The 22,351-nt window shown below is 38.2% G+C and overlaps 1 protein-coding gene across 1 annotated transcript in view; it reads right to left on the bottom strand.

The window, feature by feature from the left end:
* The window catches only part of SP2353 (EGF like, fibronectin type III and laminin G domains protein pikachurin), a 218,509-nt gene that overhangs the window by 16,599 nt on the left and 179,559 nt on the right, over positions 1-22,351 (bottom strand). Inside the window, 1 exon segment of the mRNA XM_074105099.1 lies at positions 20,032-20,209. Within this exon segment, the coding sequence (XP_073961200.1) occupies positions 20,032-20,209 (178 nt within the window).

Genomic DNA, 22,351 nt, shown 5'->3' with positions numbered 1-22,351 from the left:
TAGGAAATGGGCGGGCCACATCGCTCGAAGAACAGATAACCGTTGGGATGAAAAGTCCTTGAGTGGCGACCACGAATCGGAAGACGAAACGTTGGTAGGCCTCCCACTTGGTGGACTGAAGACATCGTGAGAGTTACGGGAAACTGGTGGATGCAAGTGGCGAGTTATCGTTCATTCTGGCGTTCTAAGAGGGCGGTGTTTGTTCAGCAGTGGAGTCTTCCATCCGACTGATGAGGATGATGATGATCTAAAAACTGCTACAACAACACCGACGTTTATCGACGTCCCCTCGGAGTCAGTAAACACTCATTACTGGTGAACTCCGACATGACAGCCGTATAAAAACAATCCGCTTTTTATGCCATCTGAGTGAATGAAAGAACGATAAATCTTCGGTCCTTCGTTCCCGAAGTTCGTGGATCGAAAGAAATCGCATTTATCAAATCGTATCTTTTAACTCGCAGTGTCGCAGCTGGTCACTTGTTGGTTTGTTTGTTTCAGATGTTCAATGTATTCATAAAAAAAATAGCTGAGGGACGATATTTAAAAAAAGCTGAAATAAATAATACTTAATTAAAAAAAAACCCGCCTTCAAAATATATCTAACAGTTGACGAAAAAATTAAAATAATCAAAAGCTAACAGAATTGAACTTTTAACTTAAAACATGTCCATCGTAGTCCTTCAAAATTTAATTCAATGTTATGAAATGCAGGTGGAGGCATGAGATTGAGTGATAGGTAACAAAATAAAAGACGTATCCAGCGATATCCCACACTATAGGGTTAGTCAAGAAAAAAAAAGACAACTGACGTGTCTGAGATTTTCAGTTATTTAATTATCATCTTGTGAAGGTGGAGATGACGATAATGATGATGAACGATACAATGTAACTAACTAACTTGGCTAACTTATAGACCTTCTCTTCGTGAATACCGTGTCAAGAAACTTTTTATGCCCTGATATCAACATTGGATTACACGCAGACGTTCACGTATAACAAAGTAATGACAAAGTAAATGTGAAATGTTTACGTAACTGAAATTCGGCCACCACTGCTAGCGGAAAACGATTTAATTTTGATAAGTTAAATAAAAATAAACTATTTAAATAATAAATCTGGTTGTGCTATTTTTATTAATGTTGCTGTAATTTTTTATCGACAAACAAATAAATCATCATCATCATCTCAGCCGTAGCACGTCCACTGTTGGACATAGGCCTCCCCATAGACTCCAGCCGCGGCCTGCATCCACCGTGAACCCGCGGCTTTAACCAGGTCATCCGTCCATCTCGTTGGTGGACGTCCTACGCCTTGCGCGAATAAATAAATAAATAATTTCTGACATCATGTAACAATTTTGCATTCACAGATTCTGCTGATATCTTCATGCCGGAGCTTTCAGTTGCTATTATCATTAGCTGATAAGATTTTGGCAGACGGAGTCCAGTATACCGCGCCACCCGTCGACTTTAAAGCCAATGTTCCTAGGCTTATGAGCTCTTGACATGATATTCCTCAATATTTTGACATCCACTGAGGCGTGTCAGCACGGAGTCGTCGAAGTCCGTTGCCAATTTTTTTCCATACAGCTTTGGAATGCTTTCTTCCTCAACGTGCACGTAATTTACTGTCACACGGTATATTGTATTGTATTGTAACTTTTTACTGTACATAAAACATATGAAAATTACAATTACCAAGAGAAAGAGATGTACAAAGGGGAACTTATCCCTTAAAGGGTACTCTTCCAGTTAACCTTTGAACGATTGAAAGGACAACAGAAACAAGAGTAGACACTACAACTGAAAGATAAAAGGACCAAAAAATTTAAATTTACCGAAACAATACATCAAAAATATATAAATACCTACACATAGGTACACACTAATACAAAACAATAAATAAACAATAAACTAATACATATCAATATCAATAGACTACATATAAACTACATAAGGGACCGGCTACACGTAGCAACTTTCATTAGTGTCCAAAAGCCATGTGCGGTATACCACTTTGCCGTCTTAACGCACATGCTTGCTTGTGCAAATGGGAATCTGCGCAAGTATAATGATTGAGCATGTGGCCGGACCCTATGACGAGAATAGAAAGAGATGGTGATTGCGATCGCGAGGTCAGCGACAGACGACGATAGAGGGCGCGTGTAACCCAGTCTTTCTCAAAGTGAGCGATAACGGCCCCTTGTGGGCGCTGGAGGCCTAGAGGGGGGCGGTAAGGGGCCCAGAGAAAAACTTCATTAGGCGAGATTAATGTTATTGAGGTTTTTAAGAAAAAAAGAAGATATTTATTCACTAATACGGAAGACACAAATACAATAAAATTTACACAATTCAGACAAATAAACCAAAAAACAAAATACATGAAAACACATATGAAAATACATATTATGTTTGGACCAACGGTTTACAAGATAGAGGGGGGGCACAATTTTTGCTACTTTGGGAGCGATTATTCCCGGAAATCTTCACTTAATCAAAAAAGTTTTTGAGAAAACCTTACTATCTTTTCAAAAGAGCTGTCGAACTATGTGCCACACGTTGATACGAGTTAAAAAATGTTTTTTTTTTAATTTCTGTTAGCGGCTTTGACAAGACACATAATGTACTCCAAATTTCATTGATATACAATATTGTAGTTTTCGAGTAAAATGCCTGTGACATACGGACGGACAGCGAAACTGTAAGGGTTCCGTTTTTGCCATTTTGACTCCGAAACCCTAAAAAAATGGGGGGCGCTACAAAATAACTGATTTTCAAAGTGAGCGTTAGACGAAATAAGTTTGGGAACCTCTGTAACCGATGTCTAGTCTATGAGCTTTAGAAGTTTAGTAAAAGCGGAGTCTCCGCCCGCACGGGGCCCCGTCCTCCTTAATACGCCTCACGCCCCGCTCCGCATACATAATGATTTGTCATCTGCACACGTAATGATATGGGCTTTTGCATTGTTCGCTATCTGATAAGGAAATTCGCAAATTGTGCTGGAATCGAACGGGAGCTAAGGCCTTGAGAATACGTGTGGAGTGACGGCAACGTTAGGATCACTATACTTTTTAGGGTTCCGTACCAGAACAGAAATGTTTGCTGACTGTACTTTTTGTTGATTGTCATTACCATGCAACTTCCATCATCCAAATACGAGTAAGTGGTCTATCAATTTTTAATCAAGTTCTCATCAAATGAATATGGCGCTAAACTCGAACTATCAAGTTGACAGACACGTCAATTGGCATTATTGTTTTATGACATGCAAACGATTCTCAACTTTAGCACATATCTGATGGTAGGTACATATCGCACTTTAAAAAGGGTTTTTTTTTTACTAGCTTTTATTTGTTTTTAGTTATGTTACTATCCAAATAAAGCAGCGATATTTATAGGTAGTCAATTTTGTATATATGTATAATTTAACGTATATTGAATTTATATAATCTTTTTTAGTGTTATTTATTATTGTTATCCCTACTAAGTATATATTTATTTTATATTTTTATATACATAATATATTATTATATTAATATTATAAATAGGAAATTAACTCTGTCTGTCTATTTTCACGTCGAAACCACTGAACCGATTTTAATGAAATTTGGTATAGAGAGTTTGAACTCCAAGGATCAACATAGGATACCTTTTAATCCGTAGAGACCACCGCGCGATAACCTGCTAAATCCGCGCAAACGAAGCCGCTGGCATAATCTAGTTTATAATAAACACAAATAAAAATTATCTAATTTTTATTCGTAATTTAGTATTTAACCTCATCAGTGAACGCGTGTAAGTGTTTTTTTTTAATTAAATTTATCTTATAATTTTGTCTAAATCCAATTAAACAATCAAGTCGTAAATTATTTATACCCGTCAACATACAGTAAACGTTATCCGTTAGTTTAGAACTTAAATAAGGTGCAGAGCAATAAGGCAAATTAATGTTGGAAGTTGCAAGTTATCTGCGCTAAGAATCTTTGCTGAACTAGAACTTACGAAGTTGTAGAGCTTTCAAAGCTTTTACTTAAGTAATAACCTCGCATGTGAGTGCTTTAACAACATTGTAAGATAGAATATAAGTGATGTTGTCTCTGTATGACTTCGAGGGTTGAATTGAAAGGTGCAATAATGCAATTGTTTATTATTTATCACCATCAATCACTCAATCTCATGTTCTCATGCCTCCGACTGCATTTCATCACATTACATTAAATTTCGAAGGACTCTACCATCGACATGTTTTAAGTTTAGGTACCGTTAGTGTTTTGTCTTGTATTGATTTTTTTCATTGAATTTAGTTAGCTTTTTAACTTTTTCGATCTTGTTTCGATTTTTTCAGTTCATTTTATTTTAACTGTTGTGTTTGCGGGCGGGTTTTGTATGTATGTATGTAAATACTTTATTGTACATAAAAAACAAAATAATACAAAAAGGAAACAAAAAAAAACAAAAGAGTACATTAAGGCAAACTTACCCCTAAAGGGTTACAGGCATTATTACAGGTATTTTTTAGGGATCTTAGGGTTATTGATTTTTTTAGTATTATTTTTCATTAAACTCACTAAATACATATAAGTACTGTCATAATTACTTGTGGGGGCTATTTGTTTCTAATTAAAATTTGCATTTACAGCGTTATGTTTCACGTTAAACTATAAAGAGAAAATTTGCGTTCCACGCTCTATTCACATATTCCCTATTATCAGTCTATGGATGAACTAATCAACCAGTAATCCAGTTTGACTTTCGACTCCGCTTGCGTGCAAGTTTAATCTTCGCGAGTTCGCTAAAGTTTCATCTCGGCTTAATGAAGCGGCTATTAACTAAAAAGTGGGATTTGAACCGAGTAACTTGAGATCACTTAAAATAAAATTAAAAAAAAAACAGCCAAGCGTGCGTTGGGTTTGTGCACCAAGGGTTCTGTATAAGTTTGTAACTATCTATGAAATTTAGAGCAGAGCACCTCTCCTAAGCAAAATGTATGCAGTGTGGAGTATTTGCACAGAGGTAAATGACCAGCAGTAATTCTATGCAAATTAATCTTTTATGTATCTCTATGAACAAAAATAATTTCTTTGCTCACCAGAAAATCATTCCGAAATTCTTTTAGATCGTTGATATGGACCTCCGCAAAGTAACGCATGATTCAATAAATTATTTTTATCTATCTATCTATCAGCACTAATACTGACATAACAAATCGCGCATAAATACCTGAAACGACTCTATTTATTTCTAGGGCCGGTAGGGCGTGTCAGATATTTTTGCACGCGCCGCTGTGAGCCTGTGATAGATTTTAATGCATGTGACTGTACTTTACATGAGGTAGGTACTTAAGGTAGATGGGGTAATTATAGATGTCAATGCATGAAGGAAACCGTGCAAAATTTTGCTTTGGTTACGGAACACTAAAAAGACAAAAGCAAAAGCATAAGTACACGCAATGGTATAAAAACGGCGTCCAATGGAGCATAAAATGGCGTTGAACACCAAATTGTCTTTACAAAATTTGAACTTGAACCACAAACCACAATTCAATGAGGGCTATCGTTTTTTGTCTCACTAGATGGCGCACTGTTGCGTGAGGTTTTTAAGTATGGCTTTCAAAGTATGTTATTAGGGCGAGAAAACAAAGTTTAGATTAAAATCATATTTAATACACCTTAAAACCGTACCATAAAAATATCGAGCATGCCGCAGTGTTGCATAGTCCCCGTTTTGTTCGGAAAAAAGGAGGACAAAGGTTTCCGAAAGACAACTGTCTCGAAACATCGACATTCATTGCCCCGGAACGCATATTTGCCATAATTAATTACAGATATTGCAAAATATTCACAAAATTATTCTAATTATAAATAAACCCGCGTAGCTCACCTTTGACATTTCGGAGACCTCACGCTACACTAGCGCCTCTAGCGGCGAATTCATACGCGATAGCCCTCATTGTTTCCGGGCACAATGTACATGTTTCTTCACCACGACGGCGCGGCGGTTGCATTCCGTACACGTCTACGACTAATAACGGGGAAAATGTGGGGGTTCGATCGTGGTGACAAGGGATAGAAGACAGCGGGAAAATAGAGAAAATTTTGTAGCTTCATACGTTAATCGAAAGTGAAAATAAGTTTAAAATAAGTAAATGTCGAGTATATTCCCTTTGCCATAGCGAATAGCGCTTAGAGGATTAATAAATGCGTCTGTTTGTCCGTCCGTCACGGCCTTTTTTCACCGTAACTACTAAACTGATTGAGTTAAAGATTAGTACATGCGTGTGCAATTCGAAATAAGTTATAAGCTTCAGGGCCATTTTCGAGGGTAAATTAGAAAAAAAAACAAACTATGCCGTATAACACTGACATATCAAATGAAAGGGCTTTTTGTTCTTGTTATTCGTGGTCTTTCAGGCATTTTTAGAAATTCGGACGCTGCAATCCTACTCCCCAACAAGATGGACCAACGATGGTACCAATTTTGGGGAAGGCTTTTATCCAGCAGTGAATTCCTTTTAGCAGATCCCTCTTTCTCTCTCTCTCTCTCTCTTCTTTGTCGGTATCTTCATTGCTGAAGGCCGTGTATAGTCTACTTGCACTATACTTCTCCATGTTTTTTGTCTTCGGCAGCCTTTGGCGTTGTTGTGACAGGCAGGCCAGTGAGAGACTTAACTATACTTGGTTTAGATAGGTATTTAACTAAATGTAAACAAAACAACGTCAATTGGTGCCTTAAATATTGAAATTACCCAATTAAACTATCTAAACATCTACATTTCTGTATTGAAATACACTAGCCTAGTTTATATTACGATGATTGATAAGTAAAATGTTTAAAATCCATGAATGTACCAAATTTAGCAGCTGAAGTTTGTTTACATTTAGTTAAATACCTATACAAACCAAGTATAGGTCTGACTATCGGGTAGGTGAGCGCCCACGAGGTCGTTTCCCGTCGACCTTGCCTACCTTGCTTATATATCTTGGCTTTAGCTTTTAGCAGATAATGGTGATGGAAATGGAACACCGTAAAGTACCACCTAATTCAATTTATTCAAATTGAAGTGCCATATGGAACTGGAATAACTTATGCATTGCACCACACTGCGAGCAAGAAAGATGGCGGGCTGTAAATCAAAAGGTCCGTCGGCAGTCGCGAATATTAAGCCGAAGCCGGATTTATACCTACCTGGGGGCGGTGAGCAGAGCGTTTTGACCGCTCGGCTCTGAGGGGCTACTACGAAATTCGAAAATCAAAGTTCGTAGCGTAGCGTCCCTCTCACTCTCGTACTAAATAATATTAGCGTCAGCGGGACGGCAAGATACGAAGTTTGAATTTTGCACTTCGTAGTACAGGCCCTTGTTCCCCACATCACCTCAAATTAAGAACATAAACTTGTCTCAGAATGAGAGACCTTAAGGTGATTTTCCACCGGCGAGACGAGACGAGACAAGGCGAGACGAGAATTGAAATTTGTATGGCGGCGCCCGCGGCGGCTCGCGGCGGGCGCGCGATAATGCATACAAATTTCAATGAGGGCTATCGCGTATGAATTCGCCGCTAGAGGCGCTAGTGTAGCGTGAGGTCTCCGAAATGTCAAATCTCATAGTTTTTGGGTGAGCTACGCGGGTTTATTTATAATTAGAATAATTTTGTGAATATTTTGCAATATCTGAAATTAATTATGGCAAATATGCGTTCCGGGGCAATGAATGTCTGTGTTTTGAGACAGTTTTGTCTATCGGAAACCTTTGTCCTCCCTTTTTTTCCAAACAAAACGGTACTAAACAAACTATGCAACAATGTGGCATGCTCGATATTTTTATGGTACGGTTTTAAGGTGTATTAAATATGATTTTAATCCAAACTTTGTTTTCACGCCCGTAATAACAGACTTTGAAAGCCATACTTAAAAACCTCACGCAACAGTGCGCCATCTAGTGAGACAAAAAACGATAGCCCTCATTCTCGTCTCGCCTCGTCTCGTCTCGCCTCGCCGGTGAAAAATCACCATTACGCTGTAGGTCCGGGTGTAGGTGCGGATCGGGAATTTCATACCATTGAAATGTTTCGCAGCATCTAAAAGCGCTTAGTACATTTTAAATGCAACTTCGAATATAAATTCAGAAATACTCAGAAATGCGAGCCTGGGATATTATATTCTGTGGCCTGGGTTCGAACCCGCGACCCTCTGCTGGAGGAAATCAAAAGGGCCGTCGACAGTCGCGAATATTAAGACGAAGCCGGATTACCTTCCTGTGGGCAGGTGGGTACCGGAGCGTTTCAACCGCTCGGCTCAGACGCCATTAACCTCCACATATTGTGTCCATGTAGAATTCGTTTATCGCTAACCCGTGGGAATTATGCAGTTATCCGGGATAAAAACTATCCATGTCCTTCTCCGAGATTCAAACTATATGTGTACCGAATTTCATCAAAATCGGTTCAGCGGTTGATACGTGAAGAGTTAACAAACAGACTTACTTTCGGATTTATAATATTAGTGGGATAAAAATTAGGTAATTAAAAAATAGTAAACTACTAAATATATTACCTGTAACTATACTACACGAAAATTAATAAAAAAAAGTTAACTGGAAATAACTTAAATGCAACATCCCCAACAGGACGGCGGCGTTTCAAGGCAGTTTCAGGTTAGCGGTATCTAAGTGCTGGAATGATATTCCCCCTCCCATCCTAGGAGTGACTAGCAGGTAGACCTTTGGGCGAAAGCTTAAAGGCTATTTGTTATCATTTCAGAAGTCCTAATTCTTACTCTCCTTTCGGGCACTATTACACAAAGCATCATTTTTCTTCCGGTTATTTTTAATTTATTTTTTTCGTTTAAGCCCACGTAAGGATGTATACGAGTACTTGGCAAATGTGTACACTGTATTTAAATGTTCTAATAATTATGTTTACGTACTAAGTTAAAATTAAAAAAAAGGTCACAATATAAATATGTTTCGTAGTTTATAAATTCATGTAGTTTTATATGTATATTTTTATATAGTGGTCACCGCCGGTGCTGGCTGAAAATCAGCGCTGGGGCGTTCTTAACGTCTCTGCATTATGCTGAGCCAGTGTCCGATTTACAACCGCAATGACACATATCTTACTACCTTACCTATCTATGCTGTCGCACTTAATAATATTGTTGTGTCTTGTGTAGTGTTGTTTATTGCTGTGTTGTGAATAAATGTATTTCTTTCTTAATTTCTTTCCCTTTGATATTTCCACGACCTTCAATGTCTTGTTCCTATGGGACTGCGGCCATACATTTTCATTTCAACTTGTCCTCATATTACCTTAACGTTTGTTAACTAATATTAATGGTTGTATGAACTATTGCGTCTTATTTTTTGTTATCTAGTAGCTCCGTAAGTTGTTGACCTGTTGTTCTTTTTTTAACCCCCAACGCAAAAAGAGGGATGTTATAAGTTTGACCGTTATGTGTGTTCGTCTGTGGCACCGTAGCTCTTAAACGGATGGACCGATTTGAATGCGTTTTTTTTTATGAGTCATTCAGAGTCATCGTGTTCGATGCAGTTTTCTGTTGAAAAATGTATATGCGAACTCTGTCATCTCTACATTCGTGTTTGGCTGTGTAGTTTTTATTTGATTATGCGATACAATAACCACTTTAATTAAAAGCAAAAAATAAATAATTAAAATACTTATTTCAAACTAAAGCCGATTTCTACAAAAATACGAGATTTTAAATAATACAACCGAGCTCTAAGAGCCCATTTTCCGCTCTATCGCTTCGAATAAAATAACTATATTTCTCATACAAATTTGCCAATTCAAAGCTATATTCATCCCTCTAAACTAGCTTCATATCCACAAATTTATCCCTGCGGCCGAGCAAATCGAGAACTACAGAAACTACATAGTAACTTTACGACCACTCTTAGACGGTAGCGCCGCCGCTACCTGCATGCGATAAGCTTGTAAATAAAATAGTCGCCATTTTGTATTGAAACCACGCGAATAAAGTACTCGTTGAAACTCTTTTGCCGTCGAAATAAAGTTTGATTTTACTTGAGTCAAGGATTTATATTGTGGTTTCTCTGTACGTTTGCATCCATCAAGTACGAGTGGGTCCGGATTTTGCTGAAAGGAAAATTATGTAGAATTTGTCGTGAATAGGAAATGTAAGGATTCGTTTTATTATTTTAGAGAAATGATAATATTATTGGGAGTTTCTGGCAAATGGATTCTTTGAATGGGTTCAATCGTACTTGTGATCTTTTGGAAAAGTTACCGAACTATATATTGTGGTACCTATACTTATTAAATTCAAATCAATCCGACTACTGAATGTGGATTAAATTTGTCTTCCAAGATTTGAACCACTAACACGGCGTAAAGCATATAAAAATGAAAATACATATTTATTCGTATTCTGTCACGACGACAAAATATTGTTTATGCAACAAAATTATTGACAAGGAATAACAAACATAGAAAGAAATTGTGACAAAATGGTTCCATGGCCTTTATTTAAATATTTTTGGTCTTTAGTAAAATTGGTTTTATTTTAATGTATGATAAACAGACGGTCCCAAAGGAAGAACAGCGCCGTTCGCAAGACCGGCAATTTTTGCTGATTCGGGACCATTTCGTGACATACAACTTTCTTAATTTTTAATACCTTTTTGTTATTCTACGTTACTTTGTCACGAATAAATGATTTCTATTTCTATTTCTATTTTTATAAAATGTTTACAGATCTAAGGGAAAATATTTTTCCATCGTATTTTCTCGGAAAAGTTCTGATTTATCTTGCTTTCTTACTTAACTTCAGTAAACTAGTTGAGAAACCAAGATAAATAAGAACCTTTCCGGTAAAATACGATGGCAAAACGTTATGCATTGCTGCATCTATGAATATTAGGTACCTATGCATACATGAAAGTATACGGTATACCGTGTATACCAAACAATTACTGCCCCGCAAATAAAAATAAGCACTTTAAAGATGTGTTTTTTTTTTTTTAGCCTATTTTTGTGTCCCACTGCTGGGCAAAGGCCTCTCCTCTCTTGCTCCACTCCTGCCTATAAAAGGCGAGCTCCCGCCATCCCACATTATAGGCATCTAAGTCGTCCCTCCATCTCCTCTTCGGTCTACCTCTATTACGGTATCCGTCACTAGGGACCCATTCCGTAACAATTTTGGCCCAACGTTCTGGGTAAGTTGTGAAAAATTCAAAGCAATTCAAGCGAACACAAATATAAACGGTTCTGCTAGTGTCGTAACTGTTTGTTTATTGTGCTCAATGGGACGGCTTGAATCCAAACAACGTTCGATTTAGTTTTAAATTGTCAAATACGTTCGCGCGAACGATTTAGATTCCGAACTGTTTATCGGTTGACAGTTTGTGTAGTACGATTTTAGTTTGACATTCTTCTTGTTTTATAAAAATACTTAATTCAAAACGGAAAGGCGAAACATAATTTAGTGGGTAAGCGATACAAAAAAAATTAAACATTTACCCCCTTATTCATAAACTTAACAAGTGTTAACTAACAAATGTTTTGTTCTAACAAATACAAATGTCGAAGTGACAATAAGGACAAACGAATTTTAGCGGCATTTTAACTAAAATAGGTTAATTGTCGTTTATGAATAAGGGGGTTAGTGGTTAAAAATGTGATTTGGTTGGTTTCTGATGTGCCGGAAACTTATCGTCGGATTTTTTTAGTTACAGGAAACAAGACGAAGTACAGGTGTACCAACGTACATCCATCATCTCACAGTTCTTAAACATTCATCACATACACAATTACATCGACCATCAAACACGTCACACCCTGGAGCTGATGCAAGAAGGCCATTTAGAAGGCACTGTGCGCGAACTAGCGGCGACTGCCTGCGAGCAACGGTACGCGCAGACGGGACCGCTAGTAGGGGGTTATTGCTTGGCCTAAAACTGTTTTTATGTATCTGTTTTTCGAGCGCATAGCCTACAATATAATTATTTTGAGTTCAAGGATACTAAGTAAAAGGGTTAACCTCGGGTTAACTTTTAACCCCCGACGCAAAAAGAGGGGTGTTATAAGTTTGACCGCTTTGTGTGATTGTCTGTCTGTGGCACCGTAGCTCTTAAACGAGTAGACTGATTTGAATGCGGTTTTTTTATTTGAAAGCAGTTTTTTTGCGATGGTTCTTAGACATGTTTTATCAAAATAAGCTTAGCCGTTTTTGAGATATTGAACTTTGAAGTGACAAAGTCGGGGGTTTTCCAACTTTTTTTTTGGTTAGGTTATAATCACACTGACACGGATATTACGACTGAGATATTTCCCTGGTTGTTCATTAGCTTAAACCCCAGAGTTGCTGAAGTTTATAGAATTAATTATGTAAGACAACGCCTGAATTTGTTAGACTATGTTCACAAAGCACACGGATTTGAAATTTAGGTTGTTGCAAACTTTCGGGGGTAAAATTAGTTATTGAAGAGGACCTGAAGATTTTGCAGGTGGGTTTTTATTCCTAAAGCTCAGTTTAGACCGGCAAGAATCGTGCAAGTTGCATTACATTGCGGCGCTTGCTTGATCACTTCAAATTCGTTCGCTTTACGGCCTCGTAATGTAATGCAACTTTTATTTGTAGTGCAACTTGCACAATTTTCTTGCAGGTCTACTGTGGCCGTATTATCTTTCGTCATTGTTAATTTACTATGAAACATATAATAATAAATAAATAAAAAATCTTTCATTTCATAATAATTTAAAAAATCAAGCAGAGTTCTGTTTAGTATGAATCAGATCTTTGATATGTTAGTGAGTAAGTAAATCAACTTAATTTTTCATCGATTCAGATTATCGGAACTGCAGGGCTACTACGAAACTCGAAGTTCGTGTCGTGCGGTCCCTCTGACACTTATACTATTTAATAAGAGAGCGAAAGGGACGGTACGATACGAACTTCGCGTTTCGAGTTTCGTAGTAGCCCTGCTGCCCCATCACTTGTCCCCAAACTGAGCATTAGATGACGGGGTTTAGTTATCACTGTGCGTATTAAGTACTGAGTTTTGTAGTTCCAGGCATTCAGTTCTTGTCAAACGCATGCCCGGGCGAACGACCGGCCATATTACCGTGTTGTTTGGATTTTCGCGTACTGTTTTATGCAGTAACTTATTGTTTGAATTATGCCTCATTTGTAATAAATTACGTTAGGTTTAAGTTAGGTTTATCAACTGTTGACGAACAGGCTATATACGTCTATGTGAGTATATGTCTGTAGAGTTTAATTGAATTTTGGTTCATAATTGCATAATACTTTCTCTTATCCATACTAATATTATAAATGCGAAAGTGTGTGTGTTTGTATGTTTGTGTGTATGTATGTTTGTCCGTCTTTCACGTCAAAACGGAGATAGTTTATGGGCCCGAGAGTGACATAGGCTACTTTTTATCCCGGAAAAATGCACAGCTTCCCGAGGGAACAGCGCGCGATAACCGAATTCCACGCGGGCGAAGCCGCGGGCAAGAGCTAGTATATTATATAATTTCATACTGGGAGACTGGGACACATAAATTTGGGTCATATTTTAAGTAAAACAGCGTCCCCAAACATCCAAAAGTTCGAACAACTTGCCGTTTGCAAAGTTTCAGTGCAAACAAGAGCTTACTCGGACCGGCTGAAACCGGTTGGAACCGGTTGTAACTCCAATAAACCGGACTCGACCAGTCAGGAGGGACTAACTAGCCAAACAAAATGCTTCATTAATAAGAACGGAATGAATAGGGTTGGACTCTGTTTTATTAGATATTAGACTATCTATTGTTAGACTCTGATTGGCAGTTAATTGCAATTTGCTGGCAATCTTCCAGCGTAGACAAAAAACTAGAAATAAGAAGAATATCATACTTATAAAAGTTATAGATACGAATGCGAGCATGCTTGTTTGTTGGGTAATTCAAGCTTTTATTTGATTTAAGTACGTGGGAACATATATATTTTTTTACAAAGTAAAAGATTCGCACGATAGATACGAGTACGTAGTTATAGTTAGTGTTTAGTTTTGTAACTAAGGGACCCCATACATCCCTGTATTATTATTATTTTGTATTTTTTCTTTAATTGTATACTGTAGTTTTTAAGTACCTATTTTATTTGTAATTATTTTGTAAAAAAAAAAATTCTGCCAAGTTTCTTGCGGCGCATTCTTCTTGGCAATCATGGTCTTTCCGAAAGCGCTAGTAGTTAAAAAATTACGTGTAAAAGTGCCCATTGCGGCCTAAACTGCATAAATGATTTGGATTAGAATTCTGTTAGGTACAGTTTCCAGGTTATATAGTGGAAGTATAGGACGTCTAAAAATAATCGAAAATGTCACCGAATTGTAGAATTCTACAGTCCGTCCATAGCAAAATGTGATCAAATGAGGTGGTTGAAACGCTAGAACAACGAGACTGTTACCAACAACAAGTTTGCCAACAAGTGCTCTGTTATGGCATTTAATATTATGGATTTTAATATTATTACTCGTAAGTTTTATGTCTTACTATATATTAGTACAAAACATATTAGGGATTTAGAGTATTAGGACATAAGATCATTATGGCAAATTATCATTATGGCAAAAGTGTTATGGCATTTGAGTTTAGGACAAACGATACTATGGGTTACGAAGGAGACCCCTTTCAGTTTTATGAGTACGATCTAAGCTTTAATTATTTGTTCCTGAGGAGGTCCCACCCGGTATATTAAAAAAAAACTGATAATCTCACGACTCTACCATCGTCCCATACAAAACTGAGCCAGACCATTTTGATTTCACATCAAGTAGGTAAATAGGTACATTCTATATTTGGCCAACGTTACAAATTCACTGACCGGTTAATATTTGCTGCGCAAACACGGTTCAAACCCTGATTAGGGTTAATTCAGGTTAACCCGGCCTTGTAGCGTTTAACAATCTAGGTTAATAGTATTTTCATTATTATTTGATTTGTGTCCATTACTAATTTATGGACAAGGGAAAGGGAGGGAAATTGTGAAGGAATATCATATTCAGCACGCATTGCGTTTTTCAGCAGGTGGTATGATCGAGTGGTCTTGTAATGTTATAAGTAATTTACATTTTTTTTATTAACATTGGAAAAGTTATCCATACATTGGTCGATATTCAAAGGCAGACTTCATATTTAATCTAAAATTCAGATGAAAAATATTTATAAAGGTGTGTAAATAGAAAAACTAGTTGTAGGAATGAGGGCTACTAGACGAATCTTTAATCTGGTATCATTTTTGAGACTGTCAAAATGGACATACTGCCATTCTAACCCGGCTTACATAATTTTGATATTTCTGCTTTAATAAATAAATAAATTATTTTTTGTGTAACATAAACCTCCTACCATTCTCAAAATGGAAAATGTTACAAGATTATGTCGGAATTAAAATGTTAGAAGGTATATATTCAATGCCAATCTGGTCAAAATGGTCCAAAAATTGATGCGTCTGGATTGTGCTTAAATGGGCACTGACAAAGGTCATAAAATTTACCAAGGGACTACTAAAGTGCATAACCAACTTTCACACATTATTATAATGAATATTGATGCAGCTTGAAGAGTCCCGAGTATAATTTAATATCTGGAAAATTTAAATAATATCTAAGTATCAACATCGTTTAATCAAACGTTGACAAAGTGTTGTCAGCCTCTTTTTTTTTAATTTGCCGCGGTGTCTCGTGAACAGCTTTCGCTGGCCAGAGTCTAGACAGGCGAAATATTGCTAGATGGCGTTAGTATCGCGAGGTTCATTGACGTTATGGTCTTGCTTGCAATGAACTCATTTAATTATATAACTTAAACTTTTCTTTTCTTCACTGTACACATCAGCTAGGTATTGCATCGACCATTGACAACCTTTGTCGTTCGGGAACATTCGGAACGACGAAAATTCTCGAAGCGCATAATTTCCACGGCACATGCAATTTGTATTCCAAAGTGGTATGATATTGTTTGAAAGTGCATCGCAGCTGCGCCGCCTCGGATGCAACCAATTGCATTTCGTATCGAACTTCGATCCTGAATAAATGCCAGATGGTGGCTATCGAATAGCAACTAAGTAGTTTAAGTTGTGACAGTATTTGTTTTTACGACGTCTTGAAAATTGAGAGACAAACCACTGATCAATTTAACTTGTTATGTATGCAGGTATGTATACTATGAGACCAGTTTGTACGGGTCAAATGTTGCAAGTTAAATTTGACTTCCAGTGATCGAATTGACATGAAATTTGACATACCAACTTATGTACCGTTGAACAAACTGATTTATGTACCAGGGTGGAACCTTTTAAGAAGCAATTTCACTATGATTTCCTTGATAAAAGTGTGGGATACCTATCAACATGACATTAGTAAGTAGTAAGAAGAAAAAGAAGAAATAATCCACTCTGGTACATGATTCAGTTTGTTAGACTGTACATGTGGTGACAATACAATAATCTGGTAGTGACATCCTGGTGGTCCAGCTAGGATCACCTTCCAAGAAGGGAACTCCTCAATGGTTAAAGGCATATTGATGGTACGAAAATGCAGTTTAGATGATAATGCAAGTACAGTCAACAAAATATAACTACACACCTACAGCCAAAAAAGGTTTTTTTATCAAAAACTTGTTTGGAGCCGGTTTGAAATAAGTAATTTGATCCCAAAGGCTTCCACATGGCTTTAGCATGTAAGCAAAGATTCCGCGAATCAAAATTGAGATAATCATCCAAACTAATCCATCCCAAAAGAGATTCCAAATCAAAGGACTCCCTCAAAGGCTTTCTAAATTAAGGAAATAACCTATTTTAAATCGAGCAAGCGAAACTCGCGTTTGTAGTTGAAAAGGGAAGGTCGTAATTCGGTTTAGCGTTAAATAAATGAATGAGATCACGGGTATGGATAAGATTTGGGAGTTTTAGGGAGTCAATGTTAAAGCTGGGTTGTCACTAGAGAAAAGTGAGCAAATTATGACATATTAGTTGTTAGGTACCACCACTAATTAGGTGCCGCGAGAGAGATGCTTAGGGTTTCTTTATGGGATCAAATCAGAAATGAGGAGATACGTAGAAGACACACCGACCGACCGACCGACCGACCGACATAGCCACATAGCCAAGCGAATTAGCTCGTTGAAGTGGCAATGGGCAGGCCAGGCCATATAGCACGGATAACAGATGGCCATGGGGGCCAAAAGGTTCTCGAGTGGAGACCGCGGATCGACAAGCGCAGCGTAGGATATCCACTAACGAGATGGACGGCTGTACTAGTTAAAGCCGCGGGTTCACGGTGATTGCAAGCCGCTTCCAACCGAGGCAACTAGAGGTCTATGGGGGAGGCCTATGTCCGACAGTGGACGTCCTACGGCTGATATGATAATGATGATGAGGTACCGCCACAAAAATGAAGCTTAATCTAATCAATATAGAAATTTAGTAACTCCTGACATTGGCATTTCAAAGGTTAATATCTCAAAAACAGCCGATGAAACATAACTAGATCCATATTACATGGAAAGCAGCTTTCACTTGAAAAAAAATTGCAACATCGGTTCATCCATTTGAGAGCTAGGATGCCACAGAAAGACAGACAGGCAAAAAGACATTGGCATCCATCTTATAACAGCCCTCTTTTTGGGATTAAAAACTGGTTAAAAAAGTGTATTCAGTGACAAAAACTCTCTCGTTTGTGGTATTTTAATAATGAAAAACTCTCTTACATTCAAAACCTACTCAGAATAATATAACTATATAATATGATTGTATATAGGAAACTCATGTTTGACAAATAAATTATCTTTATCTTTATCTTTAATAAGAGATTCGACTGAAAAAAAAGTGCACCAGACAAATAGTGTTTGTTATGAGAATGACTGAAGATTTTCGGTAGTAGTGATTTTGATTTGCCCCTCTGGATTTACCTAAGGCAGTTCCAAAAAAAAGCGTAAGCGTAAATACTGTTCTCTAAATATCACGTCTCCCGGTGTAAACACAGCCTTAGATTTTCGTTTACTTGTCCTATTTATGTGTAATTAGGTCATATTTCGTTTAACACTTTCACAATTAGTTTGATAGCGACACGCCAATCCTTAATTGTGACTACTCATGCCCATTAATTATTTTTCAGGGTTGCGTACCGCAAACCGAATAATTTTAACATTATCATTTTGTTGGCCTGTCTGTCTGTCTGTCAAGACTTTATTCAGGAACATGAAACACAATGCCTCAGGCCTCTGCGCAACTCTTCTGGTATTCGTAAAAAAACAGCTAAGTGCGAGCCGAACTCATTTAGTTATTTAACCAATGTTAAAGTCGTCAAACTGACCTTACGATACTTTTTTTTAGGGTTCAGTCGCCTTCAGACCAGGGACACTAGGTCCAGCTTTTGTTTACTTGTTTTGTTATAATGAAGGAAAACGACGACATTTCAGCTTGATATATTGCGTTTCATTATACGCATACTACATTCTAACAGTTTTTAGTTTTTAAATTGTATACCTATCTATGTGGTGCTTTTTAGGAGATGGCATGCAGTCGGGAAATATCCATTATGGACGACTGGAAAAGAAGGACCCAGGCAGTGCCGCACTCTCACCTGCGGTTTTATATCCGCACCTAAAGTGTATTTTTGTAGAACAACCATGGGTATTAAAACCAATAGGGTGGGTTAGGGTGTTCGTATGTTTACGACGACCCAGTTATTATCGTGGCCGCATAATATAAACGACCCCGCTTGGCAACTAACCATCCGGCTAACATCAGAACAATCATGGCGGCGGGCCTAAACCAATACCGATATTGGCTAGGGCCTGATTGGATAATGTAATCATTTATGGTTAGCATGTTCTATGCTTTGGGAACAGAATGACGATGTGGGGTAAAGACGCACGCAACATGTAGGTACGGTTTTTTTGATTGCTTAAAACAGTGGAGTAAAAGCATGGTAAAGATATGGTGGCTGCAGCTGAAAATCAGCGCTTTGGTTCCGTACCTCAGCATTGCATAGCTGCCAGCCCTTGCGACTAGTTACTTTAAGTTAATGTATGTTACTTTGTTTATATGCCGAATAAACATTTTCTTTCTTTCTTACCTTTCCAATCCAATTTGGGAATTAAGAGACGTGGTTTTTATTATTTGAGATGGATAGAACTCATAGCATCATCCACAAACGTCCAATGTTGAACAAAGACCTATCGCCACTTGCATGAACCGGTTAGACACCCTAAAATCTTGCAATGTCGTCAATCCCGCTAATGGAAGGTTTGCCAACGCTTCGTCTTCCAGTTCGTGGTCGCCACGAGGACTTTTTACCGCCAACGGTTATTTGTTCTTTGAGGGACCTTCACCAGCATCTACGTGTCCTCGTATTCAACGTAGCCAAGCAGCCCGTCCTACAGTTTCAGCTTACTTTAGAGTCTGGTGATGTTGCCCTGTAGTACACAGTGAACCTGCACTACACGATCAATTTCACACCGGACAACTGTCCGCCACCCTGCACCATTACCCAGGGGGGTAATGAGAGGGCCCTAGTAGGTAGGGTAGGGCAACATAGAGGAGTTTCTTAGTAGACTTAGGGGCTGTTTACCATCCATTGATTAGTGTTAACTGGCGGTTAGGTGTGATGCCGTCTCTATTTGTTTTGTTCGAATAGACGGAGACGGCATCACATTTAACCGTCGGTTAACGCTAATCAATGGATGGTGAAACAGCCCCTTACTGTAACTGCTGATTACTGCGTCAACGGTTGTTGCGAACGTGCCTTTACAGAGTGATGTTGTTAGTGCTGTGTGCCACCCTTTTGACGATAATAACAAAAATTATGATGATAACGTGAATAGTTGTGGGCTTGTATTAGTTTTGTTAATCAGTCACGCTAGCAGAGTGGTGGCGTGCAGTGCGCCTTGAATCAGCCATCGTGGCGTGTGCTCCGGGAGGACAGGCTACGAATTATCCAGAAACATGTCGAGCTAAATTTAATGGAAGACGTGGGTTTTCCGTATCATTCACTATAACTGGACTTACCAATATCCAGAGTGGCCACAGCATCCTTAACCAGCCGGTATGTGTCCCCGTTGATTCTGAGGAAGTCCACACAGCCGAGCAGCCCGTCCGACAGGCCCAGCTTGCTCTGGAGGCCGGTGGTGTTGCCCCCGCCGCCGACCCACACCGGTTCTCGGAATGTCATGCGGGAGAAGAGGCCCTGGGGAAGAAGAAGTTCAGTTAGAACTAGGTTATTTCGTTAAAACTAATGGATCTACGCACTCTCCTTGCAGCTCGCTAAGTCAAATTCAAAATATGTTTATTCAATTTAGGTTATAAGCAAGCGCTTATGTACTCATATGAATGTCAAAAAAAACTACTACCGCGTCGGAAAAACCTATGTTGGGAAGAATACGGCAAGAAACTCAACGAGGATATTTTGACATCGTCAATTTTATAACACCCGATATGTTCTCGACAAAAGATTTGAATTTTGTATCTGTTACACTTTTTGGAATTCATATCTAGTACATCACTGGCACTGGCGGTGGAACACGTGCCATTCTAATCCCATTCCATGAAAGCGTGCCTTTAGTATGGCCGATAAAAACGTGAATAACGACCATACCAACACAATAGTACTTCCAAGCAATAACCATTTTAATAAAATAAATGTCGGTCCCAGGAGCAATCAAATGGTAAGATGGAACTTAAAAGTAATCCAAACAGGAGTTTGACAGTGGCGCTATCGGAAAAAGTTGGGCGTAATGAACCGAGATGGGGCCGCTTGATCCCTGCCCCGGGAGGGGGAGGGGGGTTGTATAAAGCATAGAATATCCAATAATGCTGAGTTCAGAATGGCTACTATTGGCCCTTCATTAGTAGAATAGTGTTCACGGTTCATTCATAAAGTGGAGAAAAAGAAATTGATGCAGGCGGTACTTATAAAGATAATACACAAAGTCAAAAATACCACAAAATGGATGAAATGGATGCGATGGGGTGACTTTCCGAAAGCGCTGGTAGTTTAAAAAAATGACGTGTAAAAGTGCCCATTGCGGCCTATTTACTGAATAAATCATTTGAATTTTGATTTTTTTTTTGAATTTTGAATTTTGACAAATAAAATGACCAAGTGCGGGAAGTTCGAGGTTGAGTGCCGGTACTTTTTGTGATCAAGTGCGGGTAGTTCGAAAGACTCGCGCTGCTAGGCAGACTTGACTTGACTGTAATGTAATGTGGTTGAAACGTCCAGGTAAATATTACTCGTGTGTTTTAGCGTGATAAGTCCCGGTTGTGGTATTTTGACTATGAGTGAAAATCACGAAAGTTTAAAACGTTAAACACAAGTCACAACAACAACCAACAATAACAACCTAAGAACCCTTTTCTGTGCCTTCGTCGTGCAAGATAGGATAGCAAAGACAGCAGTAAAAAACTATATTGAATAACATAATGGAACAGAACACATAACATATGAATAGGAGAAAACTGTTCATTTTTACAAATAGTTTTATTGCGTTTTGAATAATTTAATTATATCTATTACATACAATAACAACCCTAAACTTAAAGTACATAAAAAAAAACAAATTGAATTTAATTGAAGGAGTTATTCTGGCAAGATTCCGAAGATGCTGGTAGCGTTCTCTTTCTAAATAGCTAAGCAAGAGCTGACTGAAGGGGCTGACGTCTAGCGTCTACTGACCTCTTTGATATTTCCTTATGAAGCTACAAAGCGCTAGGACCCCACGGACCAAGAGTCGCTCGACGCTGAACGGGACAAAATCGTACCTATTCCAAGCCCTTCCAAATTTCTAGACTTTCGCTTTATAACTACAAAGCTTCTGACAAATCAAAAATATCAAGGCAACGGGTTTGAAAAAGATTGTAAACAACTATTACAAAATACAAGTAGGTATTTACCCACACTGTGGCTTAGTCTGATGTTTTGGCTACATACATAGTAATACATACAAAGTATCCGGTATTCGGCAAGCCCGCCCTAACGTCTGCAGATAAAATTAACTGCGATCGCCGTGATGGATGTAGCGGCGTCACGCCACATTCTCTAATTCCTTTTTTGACTTCATAGTCATTTACTGGCAACATGTTTAGGGAAAAGAAGTAGTTTAATTCATTTTGGTAAATGTGAACTATGCCTTACGACTTTGCGTAGATATGGTCTAGTGCCCACCCCAGGATGTTGGGCTATTAATTCGAAATTCTATAATACTGATATCTTCACACAAAAAAACCAGGCCAGCCTGAAAAATAAACCTAGATGCGCCAATGTTAAGGTAGAAATGTTTGAAGGGACGACTTGCTTAAATGCTAAAGGCAATAAGTACTATTCTGTCAT

This window comes from Choristoneura fumiferana, chromosome 22, assembly GCF_025370935.1.
Source record: "Choristoneura fumiferana chromosome 22, NRCan_CFum_1, whole genome shotgun sequence".
Lineage (NCBI taxonomy): Eukaryota > Metazoa > Arthropoda > Insecta > Lepidoptera > Tortricidae > Choristoneura > Choristoneura fumiferana.
The sequence above is the reverse complement of the archived record's forward strand: the minus strand, read 5'-3'. Positions and strand labels throughout refer to the sequence as shown.